At 37.9% G+C, this 21540-nt stretch overlaps 1 protein-coding gene across 2 annotated transcripts in view; it reads left to right on the plus strand.

Moving 5' to 3' along the window:
• PTPRA (protein tyrosine phosphatase receptor type A) overlaps positions 1-21540 on the plus strand; it is a 173582-nt gene that overhangs the window by 91345 nt on the left and 60697 nt on the right. The window contains exons 2-4 of one of the 2 annotated variants that reach the window (XM_055346171.1): positions 7048-7126; positions 7799-8143; positions 16708-16734. In XM_055346171.1, coding sequence (XP_055202146.1) covers positions 7054-7126; positions 7799-8143; positions 16708-16734 — 445 coding nt within the window. In that variant the 5' untranslated portion in view covers positions 7048-7053. The remainder of the gene's footprint in view (positions 1-7047; positions 7127-7798; positions 8144-16707; positions 16735-21540) is intronic. The other variant, XM_055346181.1, reaches the window with a different exon arrangement.

A 21540-nucleotide genomic window follows, 5' to 3' on the forward strand; every position in this document is an offset into this window, starting at 1 on the left:
AGCCTGACGTGGGACTCGATCCAGGGTCTTCAGGATCACGCCCTGGGCTGCAGGTGGCACTAAACCGCTGCGCCACGGGGGCTGCCCTGCCCCATGAATTTTAATTTAATATTTTGAAAAGGTTATTTTTAAGATGGTTCAAAATCAAAAGATGTCTGTGTACTGAAATGAAATGATCTTCAAAGAGCCTCCTTTCTGTTTAACAGGCTTCATTCATAGTATTCCATTTTATGAATATGCCATCTTTTATTTATTAATAAATATTTATTCCCCTCTCCTGTTGGTAAACATTCAGGTTATTTCTAATGTTTTTCTGTTGCAAATGGTGTTGCACTGAGTAAGTTTGCACTTTAAAAGTATGGGCATATCTGTAAAATTCTCAAGTGGAATTATGTCAGAGGGTTTGGGCTTTTGTAATTCTACTAAATATTTACAGATCATGAGAGTACCTGTTTATTCAAATCCTTGCTGATGCATTATTGGTAAAGTTTTTTTATATTTGCCTGTCTGATAGGTGGAAACTGGTATCACAGTATAGCCTTAATTTGGGTTACTCTACTCATAAATGAGGTTAGGTGCAGGGTGTGGTTTTTGTTTTTGTTTTTTGTATATTTAAGAGACATTTGCTTTTCTGTACATTGTCAGTTTAATGTCTTTTGCCCATTTTTCTTTTGGATTATTGATTCCTTTTTTATTAATCTGTAGGATTCTCATATATTGGGGAATAAGACCTTGGTGAATGAGTTAGAAATATTTTTGAAGAGCTCATTCTTTAAAAATACAGAAGTAGTTAGTTTTAGTGGAATAGTGGAAAAAAGAAGCCAGATTGCCATGGAGACAACTCTTTCTAGAAAATTGGCTGCAAAGTAGAATACAGAGAATGCTAACTGAAGGATTGATGTAGAGTCACAGGAGTTCTCCTTTTCTTTTAGAAATTCTTGTGTTTAAATGCTGTTACGAAAGGGAGGAAATAGTATTTGGGGATCTACAGGACAGGGTTCCTGATGGACTGAGATTCTTGGAAGGAATTGTAGAGAAGGAGGAAATTTGTAAGTATGTTGATTGGGAGTTATGGATGTCATACAGTCCAGTGGCTTCTATTTTCTCTGAAGTAAAGGCAAGGCCAGCAGCCCAAGGGTATGAGAGGAGAGGGGGTTCCTTGAAATCACTGCTATGGAGAATTGGAGAGAGCTGAGTAAGGAAATACAGAAAGATTGCAGAAATTGTTTGGACTTCTGTCGAGGCAGAAGTGATATCAGCCTTATCAGTAGTTTGATTATCTTAAGCAGCATTTGGCGCAGTTCTAAGTGTAGGGCTAATGGTTGAATTAGTTTAGGGTTGGGCTGTTTTTGGTTTTCCCCATGTAGGTAGAATCGAACAATGTGGCAAAGGAATTAGGATGTTAGCAAGGGAGTGATGAGAAATTGATACCAAGTTTTCTTGGTTAGATAGAGAAGGAAATAGGACAGAGATAATGGATAAAAAAAATAGAGAGGAAGTCAAGGAACTCATAGGCTGACTCAAATGTAAATTGTGGTGGCTGTCATCTATGAGGATGTTGAACTGTCTCTTCAAGGAGAAGTATCAGGACCTGGGGATGGGAAGAAAACTGTGAGCCACATTTCAGTGTCTTCAGTGATGAATGCCCTCAAAAACAGGGACCATTAGAGCAGACTCTAGGAAGAATAGTTTGCATATGAGATCCTTGAAAAGTGAGGAAACTTCAGTTTTCCTTCCTGACATGGATCTTGGGATACTTGTAATAGAAGATTAGAGACTGGAAGAGGAAGGAAACAAGCATAGGTATGGATGCAGTTTAGTCTGGGAGGCAGGAAATTACAGGAATTTGCCTGATGGTCTTTATATCCTTTGAGAAGAATGAGGCCTTGTCTACATTGTTCCTGGTTGTGGTCAATAGATACACCTTTTTAGTTAAATGGATCTTTTTACATTGACATATTTCTCACTGCCCAGTTTACGCATACTCCAGTTTCCATTCACTGTACGCTTGTTATTTTCCCTTGCAGCCTCTCAGGTTGTCTTCTGCAGTTTCCTTTTAGTTTTGATTTGTATATTCATGCTCTGTAGTGAAATCTGTTTTTCTTTTAACTTAATTTTGTGGATTATTTTTATTTATAAAAATACTCTTCTCCATTTTAAATTATTATTATTTTTAAATATTTTATTTATTCATGAGAGACATACAGAGAGAGGCAGAGACATAGGCAGAGGGAGAAGCAGGCTCCTCACAGGAAGTCCGATACGGGACTCTATCCCAGGACAGCAGGATCACGACCTGAGCTGAAGGCAGATGCTCAACTGCTGAGCTACCCAGGCATCCTGTCCCATCCATTTTTTAAATTTAGAGAATGAAGTACAGTGTAAAGAAGAAAATATCATAAAGTGCTATGCTAAATGTTTACCTGTTTTTCCTTCTAGTTTTTCATGCATATACATTCATATATATACATGAATTTATTTGAGATTGTATGGTATATTCAGTTTTGATTTGTTTTTTTTTAAGCTTAAAAAATGAAGGGCTTGTTCCATTTCCTCAAATTTTTTGAAGATAGCATTTTGAATAGTAGCAGTATATCATCTTGAATAGCAGCATAGCACTTACTTCAACTTTTTCCTGTTTTCCTTGCTGCTGGGTATTTGGATTGTTTCTGCTTTTCCACTTAATGAATATTTCTGTATCATTTTAGCCTGAGTTTCAGATTATTTACATTTACTTCAGAATAGAACCTTGGAAATGGGTCACAAAACAATATGGACATGTTTAAGATTCTTGTATAATCTTTCTGGGAAGGAATTTGTTATTACAGGCTAATGGCTGTTCCTACCAGTATTTGATTCCTTCTCATGAGTCTCTTGTCAGCATTGAATATTTCATATGATTGATCTTTTCTGATTTGAAAGGCAAGAATGTTATCTCGTCATTATATTCCTTTGATTAAAGGATGGTCAACACTTTTTCACATATTTTTTTAGCTGTTTATTTTTCTCTTCTGTAAATTATCTATTTAGGTTCTTTAGATTTTTCAAAATTGAAGTCTTACTGTTTTCCATATCAATAGGACTTCTTGTTTTAATCCTTTGTCTTATTTGTAACAAATTCCCTAATTTATTTCCCTCCTTAAAAACATAGACTTTTTTAAGAGCAGTTTTATGCTCATGGTATAATTAAGCACAAATTAGAGTTCCCAAATACTCCCTGCCCCCACACAGCCTCCCAGATTTGTCATCCTGCACCATAGTGGTATGCTTATTATGGTAGATGAATCTGCACTGACCTGTCCTTATCACCCAAAGTCTTATTTACATTCAGGTTCAGTCTTGGTGTTGTATGTTCTATGGTTTTGGACAAATAGATAATGACAGGTGTTTACCCTTGTATTCCCATGCAGAATGGTTTTACTGCCCTTAAAAATCCACTGCCTCTTCATTCCCTCCCACCTTCCTAGCCCTACAATCACTGATCTTTTTACTGTCTCCAGGAGCTTGCCTTTTAAAAAATGTCATATAGTTGCAATCATACAGTATATAGCTTTTCCAGATTGCTTTCTTTCACCTACTAATATGCATTTAGAGTCCCTTTATGTCTCTTCAAGGCTTGATAATTAATTCATATCCTTTTAGTATTGCATGATACTACATTGTCTGGATGTAGTATAGTTTCTTTATCCATTCCTCTACTGAAGGGCATCTTGGTTGTTGCTTCCAAGTCTTGGCAACAAAGAATAAAGTTACTGTAAACATCTGCTTTCAGATTTCTGTGTAGTTTTCAACTTTCTTGGGTAAATAACAAGGAGCACAATTGCTAGATCTTATGCAAAATGTTCAATTTTGTAAGAAACCACTAAACTGTTTTCCAAAGTGGCTGTATCACTTCGCATTCCCACCAGCAATGTATGAGAGTTCTTGTTGCTTCACATGCTCACCAGTATTTGGTGGTGTTAGTATTTTGGATTCTGGCCATTCTGATAGATGTGTTGTGGCATTTCATTGTTTTGATTTGCAATTCCTTACACATGTTGAATATCTTCCATATGTTTCTTTGCAATCTATCTTCTCTAGTATGGTGTCAAGATATTTGGTCTGTATTTTAATTGGTCAGTTTTCTTAATTGTTGATTTTTAAGAGTTCCTTGTAAATTTTGGATAACAGTCCTTTATCAGATGTGCCTTTTGCAAATATTTTATCCCAGGCTGTGTGCTGTCTTCATGTTCTCTTGATACTGTCTTTTGCAAAGTGGAAGTTTTTAATTTGAATGAACTCCAGCTTATTGATTATTTCTTTCATGGATTGAACCTTTACTGTTACATCCAAAAAGTCGTCTCCATACCAGGTTATTTGATATTCTCCTCTGTTATCTTCTAGGTGTTTTATAGTGTTGTGTTTACATTTAGGTCTGTAATATATTTTGAATAAATTTTTGTGAAAATATAAGGTCTGTGTCCAGATTTTTTTGTTGTACACAAATGCCCAGTTCTAGCACCGTTTTTTTTTTTTTAAGTTTTTATTTATTTATGATAGTCACAGAGAGAGAGAGAGGCAGAGACACAGGCAGAGGGAGAAGCAGGCTCCATGCACCGGGAGCCCGACGTGGGATTCGATCCCGGGTCTCCAGGATCGCGCCCTGGGCCAAAGGCAGGCACCAAACCGCTGCGCCACCCAGGGATCCCTCTAGCACCGTTTATTGAAAAAGACTATCTTTAGGGACGCCTGGGTGGCTCAGCGGTTGAGTGCCTGCCTCTGGCCCAGCATGTGATCCTGGAGTCCCAGGATCGAGTCCCACATCGCACTCCCTGCATGGAGCCTGCTTCTCTCTGCCTATGTCTCTGCCCCCCCCCATGTCTCTCATGAATAAATAAATAAAATTTAAAAAAAAAGACTATCTTTACTCTGTTGTATTGCCATTGCTTCTTTGTCAAATACCAGTTGACTGTGTTTATGTGAGTCTGTATCTGGGCTCTCTCATCTGTCATATTGCTCTTTTTTCATTTCTTTTACCAATACCACACAATCTTGATTACTGTAGCTTTATTGTAAGTCTTAAAGTCAGGTAGTGTTAGTCTTCCAACTTTGTTCTTCTTCTGTATTGAGCTGGCTATTCTCTGTCTTTTGCCTCTTACATAATCTTTAGAAACAGTTTTTCAAAATCCACAAAGTAACTTGCTAGGATTGTGATTGAAATTGCATCAGGGCAGCCCCGGTGGCGCGGTGGTTTAGTGCCACCTGCAGCCTGGGGTGTGATCCTGGAGACCCGAGATCGAGTCCCACGTCGGGCTTACTGTAGGGGGCCTGCTTCTCCCTCTGCCTGTTCCTCTGCCTCTCTCTCTCTGTGTCTCTATGAATAAATAAAAACAAAATCTTTAAAAAAAAAAAAAGAAAAAAGAAATTGCATCAAATCTATAGAATGAGCTGGGAAGACTGACATCTTTTTTTTTTTTTCCCCATGAGAGACACAGAGCGAGAGAGGGAGAGACACAGGCAGAGGGAGAAGCAGGCTCCATGCAGGGAGCCCGACGTGGACCTCGATCACCGGTCTCCAGGGTCACGCCCTGGGTCGAAGGCGGCGCTAAACCCCTGAGCCACCCGCGCTGCCCGGAAGACTGACATCTTGATAATATTGAGTCTCCCTGTCCATGAACATTATTTATAATAGATTTCTTTTACATTTAGTAGCTATTATTTTTTTCTATCATCAGATATGCCATTTTTACCTTTGTGATTTCTTACATCAGAAAATCCTCATCCTGAGCTCACATAAATATTCATTTATTTGCTTTTAAAATGCGCTGTTAAACATTTAATTCTTCCCATCTGGATTTTTTTTTTTTTTTTTTGGTATGTGGAATGAGATGGCAGTCTTACTATCTCCTCCTAAACACAGTTATTTTTCCTCAAGCCATTTCCTATCAAGAATAGCTATGTATACAAATAATCAGCCTTCCAGTTTGAGAGACTCTTTTTTTTTTATTTTATTTTATTTTATTTATTTATTCATAGAGAGACAGAGAGGCAGGGACAGAAGCAGGCTCCATGCAGGAACCTGATGTGGGACTCAATCCAGAGTCTCCAGAATCACACCCCGGGCTGCAGGCAGCACTAAACTGCTGTGCCACTGGGGCTGCCCCAGCCTTCCAGTTTGTTTTCTAACCCTTTTGGAGGAAATTGCATGCTTTCCCAATTTTAGATTATGGTCAGGTGGGAAGACTAATAAGGAAGTGGTCAAATCTTGAATGGCTGCACCTTGAGAACGCCACCTATTGAACCCATTTCCCTACTAGGCATGTTTGCTAGTACTAGAGGCACACTCTTGGATTGTGAACCACCTGCATCTCCCTACCCTTCCTCAGAGATTCTCATGTATGCCTTGATGAGGCCTGTCTTGTTTCCCTTGGAGAGTCACTACCATATTCAGTTACCACCAGGGTATGAGTCTTCTGAAGATGAGATGTATGTGTGTATCTCTCCCCAGTTCTTGCCCTAGTACCTAACTCACTGTAGGGCACAGAGATCTGAATGGACAGATGAGCCAGTAAGAGCAGTAGGAATGTTCCACAGCCCTCTGATGTGGTTTGAGATGAAATAAAGATAAGGGAAAGCTGTATGAGGTCTGTTTCAAATAATATTACATTCATGCAGTTACCCTACCTTCTCCATGCTTCTCATGCCAAAGATTCTAAAGCTGCACATGGCAAACACAAGGGGAGCTTTTCATAGGACCCCTACCTAGCTCTCATACCTACAGATGCAGGGGGACTTTTAAAAGTTCTTCGGGTGATTCTAAAGTATAGCCAAAGTTTAGAATAAGGCATTTAAAATTGTGTTCTTGGTAAGTTTTATTTGTATTGATACAAATATTCAAGGAAGTAGTTGGATTTGTGGGCAGATGTGCTAATCAAACTCCCAAAAGATCATTGGTCTTGTGTGTACTTTTAATTGCTGGGAAGATCTTATCCAAAATACTCCTTTTGGTATTTTGGACGTAGTTACAATAATATAGGACCTTGTCTAACATGGCTGTCTCTTTTCTAGGTCAGCATGGATTCCTGGTTCATTCTTGTTCTGCTTGGCAGTAGTCTGACACGTGTAGGTGCCAACAATGCAACCACAGGTAATTTGTCATTTGATAAGGCTGGTGTTCTGAATAGAATTTTGCATTCACCTTTAATGACCTAAATTGGAGACCTAAGTGCTTTTAAAGAACGAAAAAATATTAAAGTTTTACTTAAAAGTGATGGTATAAAATAATTATCTTTGGAACTCTCTGAATCCTATTGACAATACACTACTTTAAATTAATTGATTATATGCTCATCCTTGAAAAGTTAAAAATTGTTTGCTGCATAAGATGCCTATATATTGATTTTGAGCAAATAAGTAATGAGTCCAGTTTTCTTTGTCCCTTAAACAGTAGTCCTTGGAAGGTGGTAGAAAGAGTCCTGTGTTAGATAAAAGTGTGTGTGTGTCTGGTTTTTCGTTGGTCTCCAGGTGTTTGAGAGTTTATATTTAAAATTTATTTATTTGAGAGAGAAAAAGCAAGCAGGCAAAGGGAGAGGGAGAGAGAGTCTCAAGCAGACTCCCTACTAAAGGTAGAGCCTGACGTGGGGCTTGATCCCAGGACCCTGAGATCATGACCTGAGCTGAAATCGAGAGCTGGCCATTTAATTAACTGAGCCACCTGGGCACCCCTGTTTGAGAGTCTATTAAGGCTTGTTGTTTTGTGCCTCACAACTTTTGAACTATTACGTTCTTTATGCGGTGTTTTTTCCCCCCTTGTTTATAGTTTCACCTTCAGTAGGCGTTACAAAATCTGTGAAAACATTGACAGCAGAATCAGTCAAAGAAGAGACCAAAGCTTCAAATCCTACTTCTTCAGTAACTTCTCTTTCTGTGGTACCAACAACATTCAGCTCAAATCTAACTCTAGGAACCACCTATGTAACCACTGTCAATTCTTCAGACTCTGACAATGGGACCACAAGAACAGCAAGTACCAATTCTGTAGTCACTACACTTTCACCAAATGGAACGTGGCTTCCAGATAACCAGTTCACAGATGCCGGCACAGAATCTTGGGAGGGGAATTCTAGCACTGTGGCAACCACTCCAGAAACTTTCCCTCCTTCAGGTACTAGAGATGGTTTCTATTTGCTGTTTCTTTTTCTCTTTGACGTTATTCACCGTTTTAGTACTTTTTTTGCGTGTTTTCTAGCCGTAAAATTTCTTGAAACTATTAAAATTGTAAACTAATGAAACTTAGATATAGAGAATTCTCAGGAATACCTGGTTACCACAGAGTTAAGAGGAAATAAGAAATATTCTAGAGGATATCCTGCTTTGCCTGGCATTCTGGTTAGACTGAGGAGGCTTAAGTGTTAAAGGCAGAGGAAGAAGTTTGAAAATTCAAAAGAACTGGGAACTAATTGATAATGCAAGAGACTGAAGATAAAAGACTGCAGAAGCTGAGTAATAGGATTAACCTTGAAAAGAAGGGACCCATGGAGACCATGGGAAGGAGAGTGGGTCTGGGTATCTGTAACAGGGTGTGGGAAGCCGGTGGCCAGGGGTGGAGTTAGAGGAGCTCAGGGAAATAGTTAAGTTGCGATGTCAGTTTGTTCAGGGCCTCAGCCCTGCCCACTTCTTTCCTTCAGTCCATCAGTGGTTGAATGGGAAGAGGCAGCAAAGATAGAATCGGCCCTGTGTCAAGACTAAGTAGGGCAAAATAAGTTTCTGACCTCTTGGAGCCTCAGGTCCTGGTCTGTAAAAGAGAAGGGGTCCCTCAGAGGGATTCTGTGAGAAGTATGACTTTGTTCCCTGACAGCTGTAACTGTCATTCCTTTTCTAGCAAGAATCCCTTTCCCTCTTCTGTGGTCTCATCCCCATGGCTCATATTTCTTCTCCATTAAATGGTGAGGGCCTCTAGCTTGGAATCACATTGTGCTCATGGGGAGCATTCAGAAAGTATTTGCTGAATTGAATATCATTTGCTTACTACAGAGGACCTCTTTTAGCTAGACTGTACAACCCAGACCCTGCACCTGCCTGCTTTGATCCCATGTTTTCCTCTATAAATGGTGTACAGCATTTGCAGTTAAGGGCACAGTCTGCTGAGCCGCACCACCTGAGTTTGAATCCCATCTTTGCCATACACTGGCTGTGTGACCACAGGCAAATTATTTAAGCTCTGTACTGCAGTTTCTTCATCTGTAAAATAAGAACAAGTGATAGTAATAATACTTATGTCATAGAGGAATTATCAGAATTAAGTGAATTGATATAGGTATGGCATTTACAGTGTATACATGCACGTGGCAAGCACTGTTTTTAAGTGGTAGACATTGTACGGAGAATTTTATTTAGAGTAATCCTATGAAGTATCCTATGAATCCTCTGAAGTAGGTTCTGTTTTATGTTTTGTGGGTGGAGGAATTTTACAGTGATGAAAGCTGTAATTTAGGGGAATGTTTTTTCAAAGTACAGGTCATGACCAATTCATGAAATCAGTTTAGTGGGGCATCATATTTTGTTTTAAGTGGCTGGTCCTGTTCATTTCTATTCTTTTTGTGTTATATGTATTGTCAAACTTTTGTTTCAGTTATACGGAAACACAGAGTAATGGCATAGAATATATTTCTTGCTGTGAGTTATGGCCATTACTTCAGGAAGGAAGACAAAATGACTTGAACAAGCTGAAGTAGTCAGTGGGATAGGTGAGAGGGTAACCCAGGCCTGCTTGACTTTGCAGCCTGTATTCTTTACTTCTGTTCTCTACTGTCTTCATTTAACAGTTCTGTGATGTGAATGTGGAAAATTATTTCCTTTTAATATATGCTTAATGTAAGACTAAGAGGTTAAATGATATGTCTTAGATCTCAGGGTTGTCAAGGCCTATTTCTCACTTTTGTGGTCTGCACTCTGCTGTTAGGGAACTGAGTTTTACATACTCTGCCTTAGGTCCAATTATTCCATAACTAAGAAGCTGGTTATTGTACTCTTATACATTTCATGTCTCAGGGGAGACTGAGACTACATTTCACTGGTGACTTTTTTTTTTCAAGATCAGTAAAACAAGGGGGATCCCTGGGTGGCGCAGCGGTTTGGCGCCTGCCTTTGGCCCAGGGCGCGATCCTGGAGACCCGGGATCGAATCCCACGTCGGGCTCCCGGTGCATGGAGCCTGCTTCTCCCTCTGTCTGTGTCTCTGCCTCTCTCTCTCTCTCTCTGTGTGACTATCATAAAAATAAAAATAAAAAAATCAGTAAAACAAGGAAACCTTTATGTTACATCAGGTTGTCACAGTCTGAACCCCCCACATCTTCATCACTACCGTCTGACCAATCCTCCCATTAATTGTTACATCTTAATTTTTTATTGAATCAGTATTTGATATTTTTTTATTATTATAACTGTAATGTTATTCCCTGCTGAGCTGTAAGTATAATGTGGTGATTTTTCTTTTCTTTGGATAATTTTTTTTCTGGATTTTATAATTGCCTTACAGTTCCTTTTTTAAAGATTTATTTCTTTATTAGAGAGCAAATACAAGCACATGGATACAAGTGAGGGAAGGGGCAGGAGGAGGGAATCTCAAGCAGACTCCCCATTGAGCGTGGAGCCCACCACAGGGCTCAGTCTCACAACCCATGAGATCATGACCTGATCTGAGCCACCCAGGTGCCGCAATTGCCTTATATTTCTGTTTTAGTTTTCTTTTTGCCTATTGCTAGCCAATTCTTCCCATACTTTTCATAGCTTCTCAATATAGTTTTCAGTAAAGTCAGATCTGTAAGGTAATCTACAGATTTATTTCCTAGAGGTCTTCCTCCTGACTCATCTATTGTCTTACTCAAGTCTAGGCTTGATCATCAGGGCTGCTGCTCAGGCGTTGATCTGGGATTTTCCTTCTTTATTATTTGGGAAATATAATAGAGAAGCGCTTCTGGCTTCCTGGCTTCTATATTGACCTCTTTCTTGGATTACCCCATTATTTGATAGACTATATCCTCCAGTAGCTTCCTGAGATATAGAGGTCCATGGGAGATACATTGCATGAGGCCTTAATGTCTAAAAATGTCTCTAGGGCTATGTATAGAATTTGAGGATGTATTTTTTTCTCTAGAATGTTGAAAGCATTGCCCTGACTTCTAATTCCCAGGCTTGGAGGATTCTAATGCTATCCTGATTCTTAATCACACTTTGGTGTGTTTTTGAAAGATCTTTTATCATTCATGTTCTGTAATTTCATGGAAATGTTCTTGATGTGGGTCTTTTTCACTCGTTATGCTGGATACTTGATAGGACCTTTGGAGCCTTGGTTCTTCAAATCTGAAAATTTTTGGTTCTTCAGTTGGGGAAATTTGTCTTATATTTGGAAATTTTTTCCATTGTTCATTTTCTCGGTTTTCTTCTTCTAAGACTCTTACTATTTGGATATTGGACATATCCTAGATTAATTCTTTAATCTTTAAAATTTTTCTCTCCTATTAACCTTTGCTTTGAGTCTCTGTTCTCCTTTTTAAAATAAGCATATATTTTATATATTTTTTCTTTTATTTCTCATACAAATGATAGGCATATATATTGTGTATATTTCTACACATCTCTTTTTTCCGTTAGCCTGTCATACTCGTTCTGTACTACAATAAAGAGCTGCTTCATAGTGTAGACATGCCTTAATGTATTTATCCAGTCTTCCTTATCAGTATATGTTAAAGCTGTTTTCAGAGTACTATTACAAACAATATAATTTGTCATTTCAAGCATATGTGGGAATATTGATAGGATAAATTATTTTTTTAATATTTTATTTACTTATTCATGAGAGACACACAGAGTGAGAGGCAGAGACATAGGCAGAGGGAGCCCAATGTGTGACTTGATCCCGGGACTCTAGGTTCATGCCCTGAGCCAAAAAGGCAAACGCTTAACTGGTGAGCCACCCAGGCATCCTGGATAAATTATTTTTAAGTGTGCATTTATAAACTGGTAAATATTGCCAGATTTTCCTCTGTTGGGAAATTTATTCCTATAAACAGTGTGTCAGAATGCCTGTTTTCCTATGCTGTCTTCAGTGCAGTAAATTACCACACTTCTGGATCTATGCCAGTCTGACAGGTGAAAATTAGCATCTCAGTGTAGCCTTAATTGCGTATCACTGAGTAAGGTTGAGCATCTTTCCATATTTGGAAAGATCACTTGTATTTCTTAAGAACTCTGCTGGTATCCTTTATCTGTTTTTCTTCTTAGAATGTCGGGTTTTTCTGACTTATTTTTAGAAGCTCTTTAATGTTAGGGAAATGAACCTTTGCCTACCTATTAAAAGTTGCAGATATTTCCCCCAGTTGCTCATCTAGCTTTTCTGCATTGCAGAAACTATCATAAGTAATTTAAACTTCTTTTAATTAAAAAAATTGTCAGTTTGTTTTAACTAAATGTTTTCTATGTATTGGATCATATATAGCAAGGCTTTTTTTTTTTTTAAGATTTATTTATTTATTTGAGAGAGAGCAAGAGCACGAGTGGGAGGGATGGAGGGAGAAGCAGAGAAAATCTTAAGCAGACTTGGCACTGAGCAGATCAAGCCTAACGTGGGGCTTGATCCCAGGACCCTGAGATCATGACCTGAACTGAAACCAAGAGTCCAGCGAATAACCGATGGTGCCACCCAGGCTCCCCTAAGAAGGCTTTTCTTACTTCATCATTACGAAGTAACTTTTTTTTATATATATTTTTTATTTATTTATTCATGAGAGACACAGGGAGAGAGAGAGGCAGAGACACAGAGGGAGAAGCAGGCTCCATGCAGGGAGCCTGACGCAGGACTCAACCTCGAGTTTCCAGGATCAGGCCCTGGGCTGAAGGCGGCACTAAACCGCTGAGCCACCCAGGCTGCCCACAAAATAACTTCCTTATGATTTCTTCTAGATACGATTTCCTTTTTCTGTATATATATGTGTGTGTGTGCATGTAGGTGTATGTTTAAATCTTTGATCCATCTGAAATTTATTCTAATGTGAAGTGTGAACTATACATCTGTTTTTTTTTCCAAATGGTTAATGACTTGTCCCATTACCTTTTAATGAATAATCTATTCTTTCCTCACTAATTTGAAATACTACCTTATCATATATTGAATTCTGTATCTATTTAGGTTCCCATGTATATATTTGAGTTCTGTTTCTTAACATTTGTATTTTCTGTTAATCGTTTTCTCTGTCCATGAACAGAACCCCACTACTATAATTTTAACTCTAAAATAGTATTTGATAAGGTTAATCATCCCTTGTTAATCTTATTTTTGTTACCGATTCTTGATTATTTTTCTTTTTGAACAGTAGAATCAACTTATATAGCAGGAGAAAAGTTATGTCACGTTTATAGATTAACAGGGACAATTGACATCTTTAAGTCTATCCAAGAATGCAGTGTATTCCATTTGCTGAAGTCTTTGCATTTCTTGCAACTGTTAAAGTTTTTCCCACTGATGTTGCATATGTTTTATTCAGCTTATTTCTAGATATTTCAGAGGGTTGTTGTTGTTGTTGTTGTTGTTGCTATTTTGGTGTTTTGCTTATTGTTAGTATAAATGGATTATTTTCTTCCACTATGTCTTCTAACTGGCTGCTCTTGAGGCTATGAAGGCTATTGACCGTTTTGTTTTGTTTTGTTTTAAATATTTTATTTATTCATGAGAGACATAGAGGCAGAGGGAGAAGCCGGCTCCATGCAGGGAGCCCGATGTGGACTTGATCCTGGCACGCCAGCATCACACCCTGAGCCGAAGGCAGATGCCCAACCGCTGAGCCACCCAGGCATCCTTTTTTTTTTTTTTTTTTTTTTTAAGATGTAATTAATATAGATCACTTTTTTAGTTTTGGGTATACTACATAAAGCTATTGACTTTTGTAAGCTTATTTTATGCTTATTTTATGTTCATCTTAATAAATTTCCTCAGTGTTTGACATAATTTACTTCAATTATCAGTCTTCAAATCAGTCTTTTTCTCTTTAAATGATTGGTGAATACCTTCAGAATAAAGTTAGGAAGCAAGCAATGGTTAAAGCAGACAGCTTTGTCTTGTACCGGACTCTCAGGAGGATGCTAAGTGGTTTTCCATTAAATATGATGCTGACTCTTGTGTTGAGGTAAACATATTTATCATGTTTAGGTTTTATTAATTTATTTCTGCTTTCAAGAACATATGTGTCAAGAATGGATATTAAATTTTACCAATTGCCTGTTTAGCATCAATGAACAAGATCTTTATGATTTTTTGTCTTTGTATAATATACTGTGGTGAATCATTTTAATAGATTTCTGAACTTTGAACTATTTACTTTTCTGCAAAAACAACCCTACTTGGATTTTCCTTGAATGAACTGTAGCAATTTGTTTGATACTACTGTATTTGGGATTTTTCTAATGACATTCATAAGTTATTTCTAAATTAAATTGGTCTATTTCCTCATATATGTGCTTTTTTTTTTTGGTTTTAATATATGTGTGCTATTTTTGGTAAGTCTTAGTTGTCAGTGTTTTGTTTTGCTTCACAGAAAGAATTGAACTTTACCTAGCTAACTATGCATCTCGTTCATGTGTTCAAAATTACTTGAATAGATCTGAGGAAAAGTCATCTCTTAAGATTCATTTCCTACATAGCTGTTAATATTTGTTATATATTTGTCTATTTTCATGCTTGAGTTGAGTAACCATGTATATGTTTCATAGTTTGTTGCTTTTTTCTTCCAAAGAGCCTCCTATTGTATATTTATTGGTCCTGTCATTTTTCAGTTTTTATTTCATTAATTTCTTTCTTATTCTTACTCTTTCTGCTTTTCTTAGATTTATTTTGTGCTTTTTCTTTCTTCCTAAATTGAATGCTTACCTTGTTTTTATTTTCCTTCTTCCCAGTTATATATTTAATGCTATGAATTTTTATAAGCACAGCTTTAGCCACATTCCATCAGTGTTCTTGTAGGTAATTGAATTAGTTATGGTGCAGTCTAAAGTACTCTGATACAGACAGACCAAAATTCGGTGGCTTAAGTAGACAGAAGCCTTTTCTCCCTTTTCATATTCCAGAGGTAGACCAGAGGGCTTTGCCTAATCAAGGACTGAGTTTCTTTTTTTCTTTTCTTTTTTTTTAAGGGGAAAGGGGCAGAAGAAAAGAGAGAAGTGTTGTTGTTGTTTTAAAGATTTTATTTATTTACTCATTTGGGAGCGGGGAGCAAGAGAGGGATAAGCTGACTCCACACTGAGTGCAGAGGCCAACTTGGGGCTTGATCCCAGGACCCCGAGATCATGACCTGAGCTGAAACCAAGAGTCAGATGCTCAACTGACTGAGCCCCCAGGCACCCCGAAAGAATTTTAAGCAGGCTCCACTGCAGAGTTCGATAAAGGGGCTCAATCTCACAACCTTGATATTCATGACTTGAGCCGAAATCGAGTCAGCCACTTAACCAACTGAGCCAACCAGGTGCACCAAGTTCTTTTTTTCTTCTTGGCTCTGCCATTTCGGCAAGATTGCCCTCATCTGCTTGATCAGAGATGGATGGCTCTCATCATTGGGTTCTGGTTCCAGCCCCTGAGAAAGGGGAACAGAGGAAATGGGGATGATTTCTTTTCTAAAGAATGTGATCCAAAAAAAAAAAAAAAAAAGAATGTGATCCAGAAGTTACCCTCATCACTTTTGCTTACATGTCATTGCCTGGAATTCTTCATATAACTGCATTTGGCACAAAGGAGTCTTAGAAATGCAGTCTGTAGCTGGACAGCTTTGTGCTCGGCTAAAAGAAAACAAAAAACAAAAACAAAACATGGTTTCTGTACCAAATGCAAGAAGAGGAGACAATTACTAGGGGAGAGTTGGTAGATTCTGCCAAAGAATGATTTTATTATTTCTGAGGTATTTTGTAATTTGGCTTTGCTTTTAATTTTCAGCTGTTTTCTTTGTTAATTTCTAGTTTTATTGCATCATGATAAAATAATATTGTCTGTTATTTCTACAATGGGCAATAATTTATAAGGGCTTGTGGATATTCCACAAGCCTTTGAAAAAGTTTTCTCTGTTAGTATATAGAATTTGGTCTACATTGGTAGACTTTTTTTTTTTTACACTAATTAGATTTTATTACCATTTGTCTTTAATATCCTTAATTTTGTCCTGTTGCATTTTATTTTTTTTTAATTTTTTTTAATTTTTTTAAATTTATTTATGATAGTCACACAGAGAGAGAGAGAGACAGAGACACAGGCAGAGGGAGAAGCAGGCTCCATGCACCGGGAGCCTGACGTGGGATTCGATCCTGGATCTCCAGGATCGCGCCCTGGGCCAAAGGCAGGCGCCAAACCGCGGCGCCACCCAGGGATCCCTGTCCTGTTGCATTTTAATGGCCTAAAAGACATAATGACCTCTAATACTATTGTGTTTGTATTTCTTTTTATGTTCTTGTACTTTTTAGGAAGATTGATGCTGTGTTGTTTTTGTACTCAGAAGGACAAACCACTGATTAATGTTTAGTGAGTTTCAGCAATCTCATTACCCATTTATTGGAGGGTACCTCATTCTAGCTCCAACATATATAAACAAGAAAATATCTGTATCCCTAGGGCTTATTTTTTCTTAATTTAGGTTAAATTGTAATGTATTTCTTTAATTTGAGTGAATGTTTCTATTTTTCACTTATTATACAGGTAATTCTGACTCGAAGGACAGAAGAGGTGAGCCACTCACCTATGTCTGTTGTCCCCTTTAATAGTGTACAATATTCATCATGTTTGCTGACAGTCTGTGGTAACCTTGTGCATCTATATGGTTGTGTTTACTTTCCCTTATATTGTGTCCATATTAACCTTGTAGTGAAGAATAATAGAAATAGGTGTTCATTGTGTTTTTAAATATAGATTTTGGAATCTAACAGTTATGTCTTTTAACAAGTAATAAAAGCTGTATCTTTATCATGTCACCTTGCTTATATATAACATCCTTGGTGATACTAGGCCATAATTTCTACACCACAGTTAATTTCTAATGTCTAGTCAATAATTGCCTATAAACATCCTAGCTTTTTGTGTTGTTTTTCCTAGTCTATAAAGTGTTGACCTTTTGTCATTTTATATGGATTTTATGAGTTTTCACCTCTCTAGTGTGACATTCTCTATGGCTGGAGATGCTGTCAGTGATCTAAGCAGGTCTAAGCAGGGCTGCCAAATCCCTGGTCACCAGAGAACAGAATGAGTGTAGGTACTTATGTGTAGTGGCACACTTTGCTTTGGACAGTAGTAGGACTATCATCAGAGAGTGTAAAAGAAAGGGAGATCATCCAAAAGTCTTAAGGAAATGATCATTGCCTTTGAGTTTGGAAAATATCTATCTGTGAACCAATTTTTCTCTTATGATTTCCTATTTTATTAAATGAGCTTTCTGAGGCTTTTTTTCTTATTCTGTTATTTAACCATGCACAGTTTTTCCTGCATAATTAATAGAACATTTGAAGGCTGATGAATTTCCACTAAGTAAGGGAGCATTTGAATCAGAAAAGTAGGTACTATAATCCTTTATGTGTTGTCCATCTGCCACTGTATTTGGTCAGGATTAATGAGGTATTATTTTATGCACAGATTTCTTTTGATTTTCTAGCTCTCAGTTTCTTTAACTCAGGAACTAGATTCTATCAAGTAGTATATTTGCTATTCACATTTGGTTACTAGATTCTCAGTACCAAGTGCAGACTTAAATAGATTAATAATGCAGTAGATAACTTATATTTGCTCCCTAAAACTTCTCTTTTCCCCAGTCTTAAAGTCAAAATGGTATAGGCTTTAAAATTAAACATACAAACTTTGATTTCTTCCTCTACATAGAAGAAGAAATCTTGCCCCAATATTATCCATTTTACATAGCTAACTAACATAGATTTTAATAGTTTCAATATTGTGGTTAAAAAGAAAACTATCTTAATTATCTAGAATATTGCTAATTGTGACATTAATATGTATTGGCACATATCCTTTTTAAGTTAAAAAATAATTTCGTATAATTGGTTTTGACTAAACAGGAAAATGAAGAGGCTTACATATTCTTTGCAATGTTGAAAACCCCAAATGTAATGACATTTTTACCAGAGCAGATCTTCAGAAGTATTTCTGTAAATTTTGATATCACATTCTAATTTTAAAACCAAATGCTTTCTGAGAAATGAGGCCAATTATTTTAAAATATTTGCATCATAATGGGTTTGCTAAGCAAAGTATGTCTTAAGCAGATGAATTAAATTATAAGTTTTTCTGCCTTGGTCTCTGGGATGCTTTTGAACAGCAACGGCTGGTGTTTTAATTGTCAAAACAGAAAGGAATGAAAAGGAAGGTAGACAGGCAACTTTGCTTCCTTTCTTTTGAAGTCTAAGTACCTGGTTATTTTCTCATGTGTATTCTTTTTAAAAAGCATTCCACATTAATTATTGAGTAGAACTAACTTTTTTCCTAATTGTAATAAAATATACATCATATAAATTTTCCCAACTTAACTGTATGGTTCAGTGAAATTAAGACATTATTGAGCTGTCACCACCATCCACCTCTAGAACTCTTTTTTATAATCCCCAACTAAAACTCTAAACATTAAGCAGTAACTCGCCCCCTTCTCCCAGCCCCTGGTAACTCTTTCTGTCTCTATAAATTTGTCTATTCTAGCTACCTAATTTAAGTGGAATCACAATAATACTTTTCCTTATATAACCAGCTTTTCTTTTAAAGCATTTTTACTGCTGTTAATTCGGATGATTTGTGTTACATATACTAAAGCATTAAATCCAGTTCTAGCATTATCTTCTGAGTACCTCTTCCCCATGAAGTCAGTGGTCATGAATACAATTTCTAGTTGTTCTTTAGTTTTTACTAATTTTACATCTTGATTTTATTAGTTTTGATCTAGAGGGAACAGACTCTGAGATAGCAAGTTTACTGGAGAGTACTTTCTCTCTACACAGCACCTTCGAAACACTGAAGGCATTAGTATTGAGGAGAGAGGGGACATGAAATGTCACATGATCAGAGCAAAGGCAGCGAAGGCCTCAGTCAATCCTGCAGGAGGTCTAGAGGTAGAATGAGCATTGCAGAGGCTTTTCCCTTTCCCAGGCTACTCTCTCAGGCCAAGGACAGCTCCTGGGAAAGCACTTGCTGAGAACTATTAGCCACTAACCCTCCCAGCAGCTATAGAAATGGGTTCTTTGGTCTTGAAGAGGAACCTCTGTTTCCGTTCTCATGAAGTTTGAGCAACATAGTGATGCATACTCTCATTCAACTATTTAGAGGTTTTCCTGTGTAAGAAAATGCTACTGAGGGGACCCCTGGGTGGCTCAGCTGTTTAGTGCCTGCCTTGGGCCCAGGGTGTGATCCTGGAGTCCCGGGATTGAGTCTTACATCGGACTCCCTGCATGGAGCCTGCTTCTCCCTCTGCCTATGTCTCTGCCTCTCTCTCTCTCTTTCTTTCTCTCTGTCTCTCTCAGTGTGTGTCTTGAATCAATGAATAAATAAATAAAATCTTTAAAAGAAAATGCTACTGAATGATCTTGAGATTATATATATTAAGGCTGGCGAGTGAGCAGCCTAGTGGAATATTTGGAGAAGGCCTGTATGCAATGGTTAAAAGCCTGTGCTCTGGGGCTAGATCATCTGGGTTTGTGAGTTGGCGCTTAAACTTAGCAGCAGGGGGAGGTACGTGTCTGACTTCTCTGTGTGTCTTTTCACCATTTGCAAAATAGGATAGGAACACAATTTCCTTCATAGGGTTGTTTTGGAGAAAGAAGTAACACAAATGAAGTGCTTGGCCTAGTGCTGGGTCAGCACATAGCAGTCACTCAGCAAGTGCTGGGTATCATATTGCTACTCTTACCATCCCACCATTCTGTTACTATTGATGGGAGACTAAGGAAGTCAAGAATCTTAGCTGGTCAGTCAAGACTCATGTCAAGGCCTCTTGGAGGCTAGGATTTTAGGCAACTCCCAAGGCAGGGTCATCTTGGCAGCAGTACCACTACGACTGCAGACATTTAGCTGTTCTTCTGCCCTCTACCTTTTAAACAAAGTCCTGCATCAACCCATCTCATCCTGTCTTTTATTTCAACAGCTTTTTTTAATAATAGGATTTTCACATAAAGACCTTATCACCAATAATTGTTAAGCAGGAATACAAGGTAAAGCTATTGTAACCATACTTTAAATTATTTCAGATTGGGGCATCCCGGGTGGTTTAGCGGTTTAGCGCCACCTTCAGCCCAGGATGTGGTCCTGTAGACCCAAGATCGAGTCCCACGTCGGACTCCCTACATGAAGCCTGCTTCTCCCTCTGCCTGGGGCTCTGCCCCTCTCTCTCTCTCTCTCTCTCTCTCTCTCTCTCTGTCTCTCTCTGTCTCTCATGAATAAATAAATACAATTTAAAAAAATAAATTATTTCAGATATAATAGTTTATATAACTGTTTTTTTTTTAAATCTGGAAATAGTATCCTCTAAACATTTGTGAAGGAGTCTTTGAACTACAGAATTCTAGAACCAGACACGATAAACATTCTATGGAAGCCCAAAAACTCATTCAAGTTTATCAGTTCTCAAATCAGATCACCTGCTCCCCCCAGCTTTCTCCTTTAATACTTTGCTCAAAGTTGGAATCTATAAAGGAGTTCACATTCTTGTTTAAAGAAGTATTTTTTTTATCATCAAAGCAAGTGACATTATTATTGTGAACTCCATAGCTTTCCCTAAGTATCTTTAATCATAGGTTCATTCAGTACCTGTTAGATGCTAAGGATTCCAGAAAGAAAGAAAAAATATTCTCTGTCTCTTGGAAGAAATGTGTGAACAGCAAGCATCAAGGTCTACTCAGCTACATATTATTTGGCTATATTCCACAGTAAGTGCTGCTTGAGAGTATAAAAGACTCATGCCTGGAGAGTGGTAAGGAGGCATGGGGGTGAGCTCTGAGCAGTTTTAATTAATATAGTGACTAAGGAAAATGAGGATGTGCCAGATAGGGTGAAAGCAAGGAAACGTGAAGGAGCAAGTGAGGTATTTGAGGAACTGTGCATAGTTGAGGTATTTGAGGTAGGGAGTGGCCAGAGCTAGCCTCAGCACAGTGGACCTGCTGGTACAGTGAGCACAAGAGTCAGGGTGTCTCCTGGTGATGGGAAGGAAGGAAATGACATGGTCAGATTTTTGTTTTAGAAAGATAACTCCAGAGGCCTTATGGAAGATAGGTGGGCAGTAGAAAATAGTTTCTGAATGATAATTTGGCCCAAGTCAAGATTGGGCTCAACCTAGTGGTTCAGGCTCTAGAGGCAACCTGATTTTTTTGCTGTTTTTAGAGCCAGTATGAAGCACTTAACATTACAACTCTGCCTTTGAGAACTGATAAATACTTCTATCAGAAAGTGTAGGGACGAGACAAATAAATGGACTTTAGGAATTGAAGATAGAGGAATATGGCTTTTACTTCAGTGATTATTTTTGTAGTTGACCAAGGTGTATCTGAG

Source organism: Nyctereutes procyonoides, unplaced genomic scaffold (assembly GCF_905146905.1).
Source record: "Nyctereutes procyonoides isolate TBG_1078 unplaced genomic scaffold, NYPRO_anot_genome, whole genome shotgun sequence".
NCBI lineage: Eukaryota > Metazoa > Chordata > Mammalia > Carnivora > Canidae > Nyctereutes > Nyctereutes procyonoides.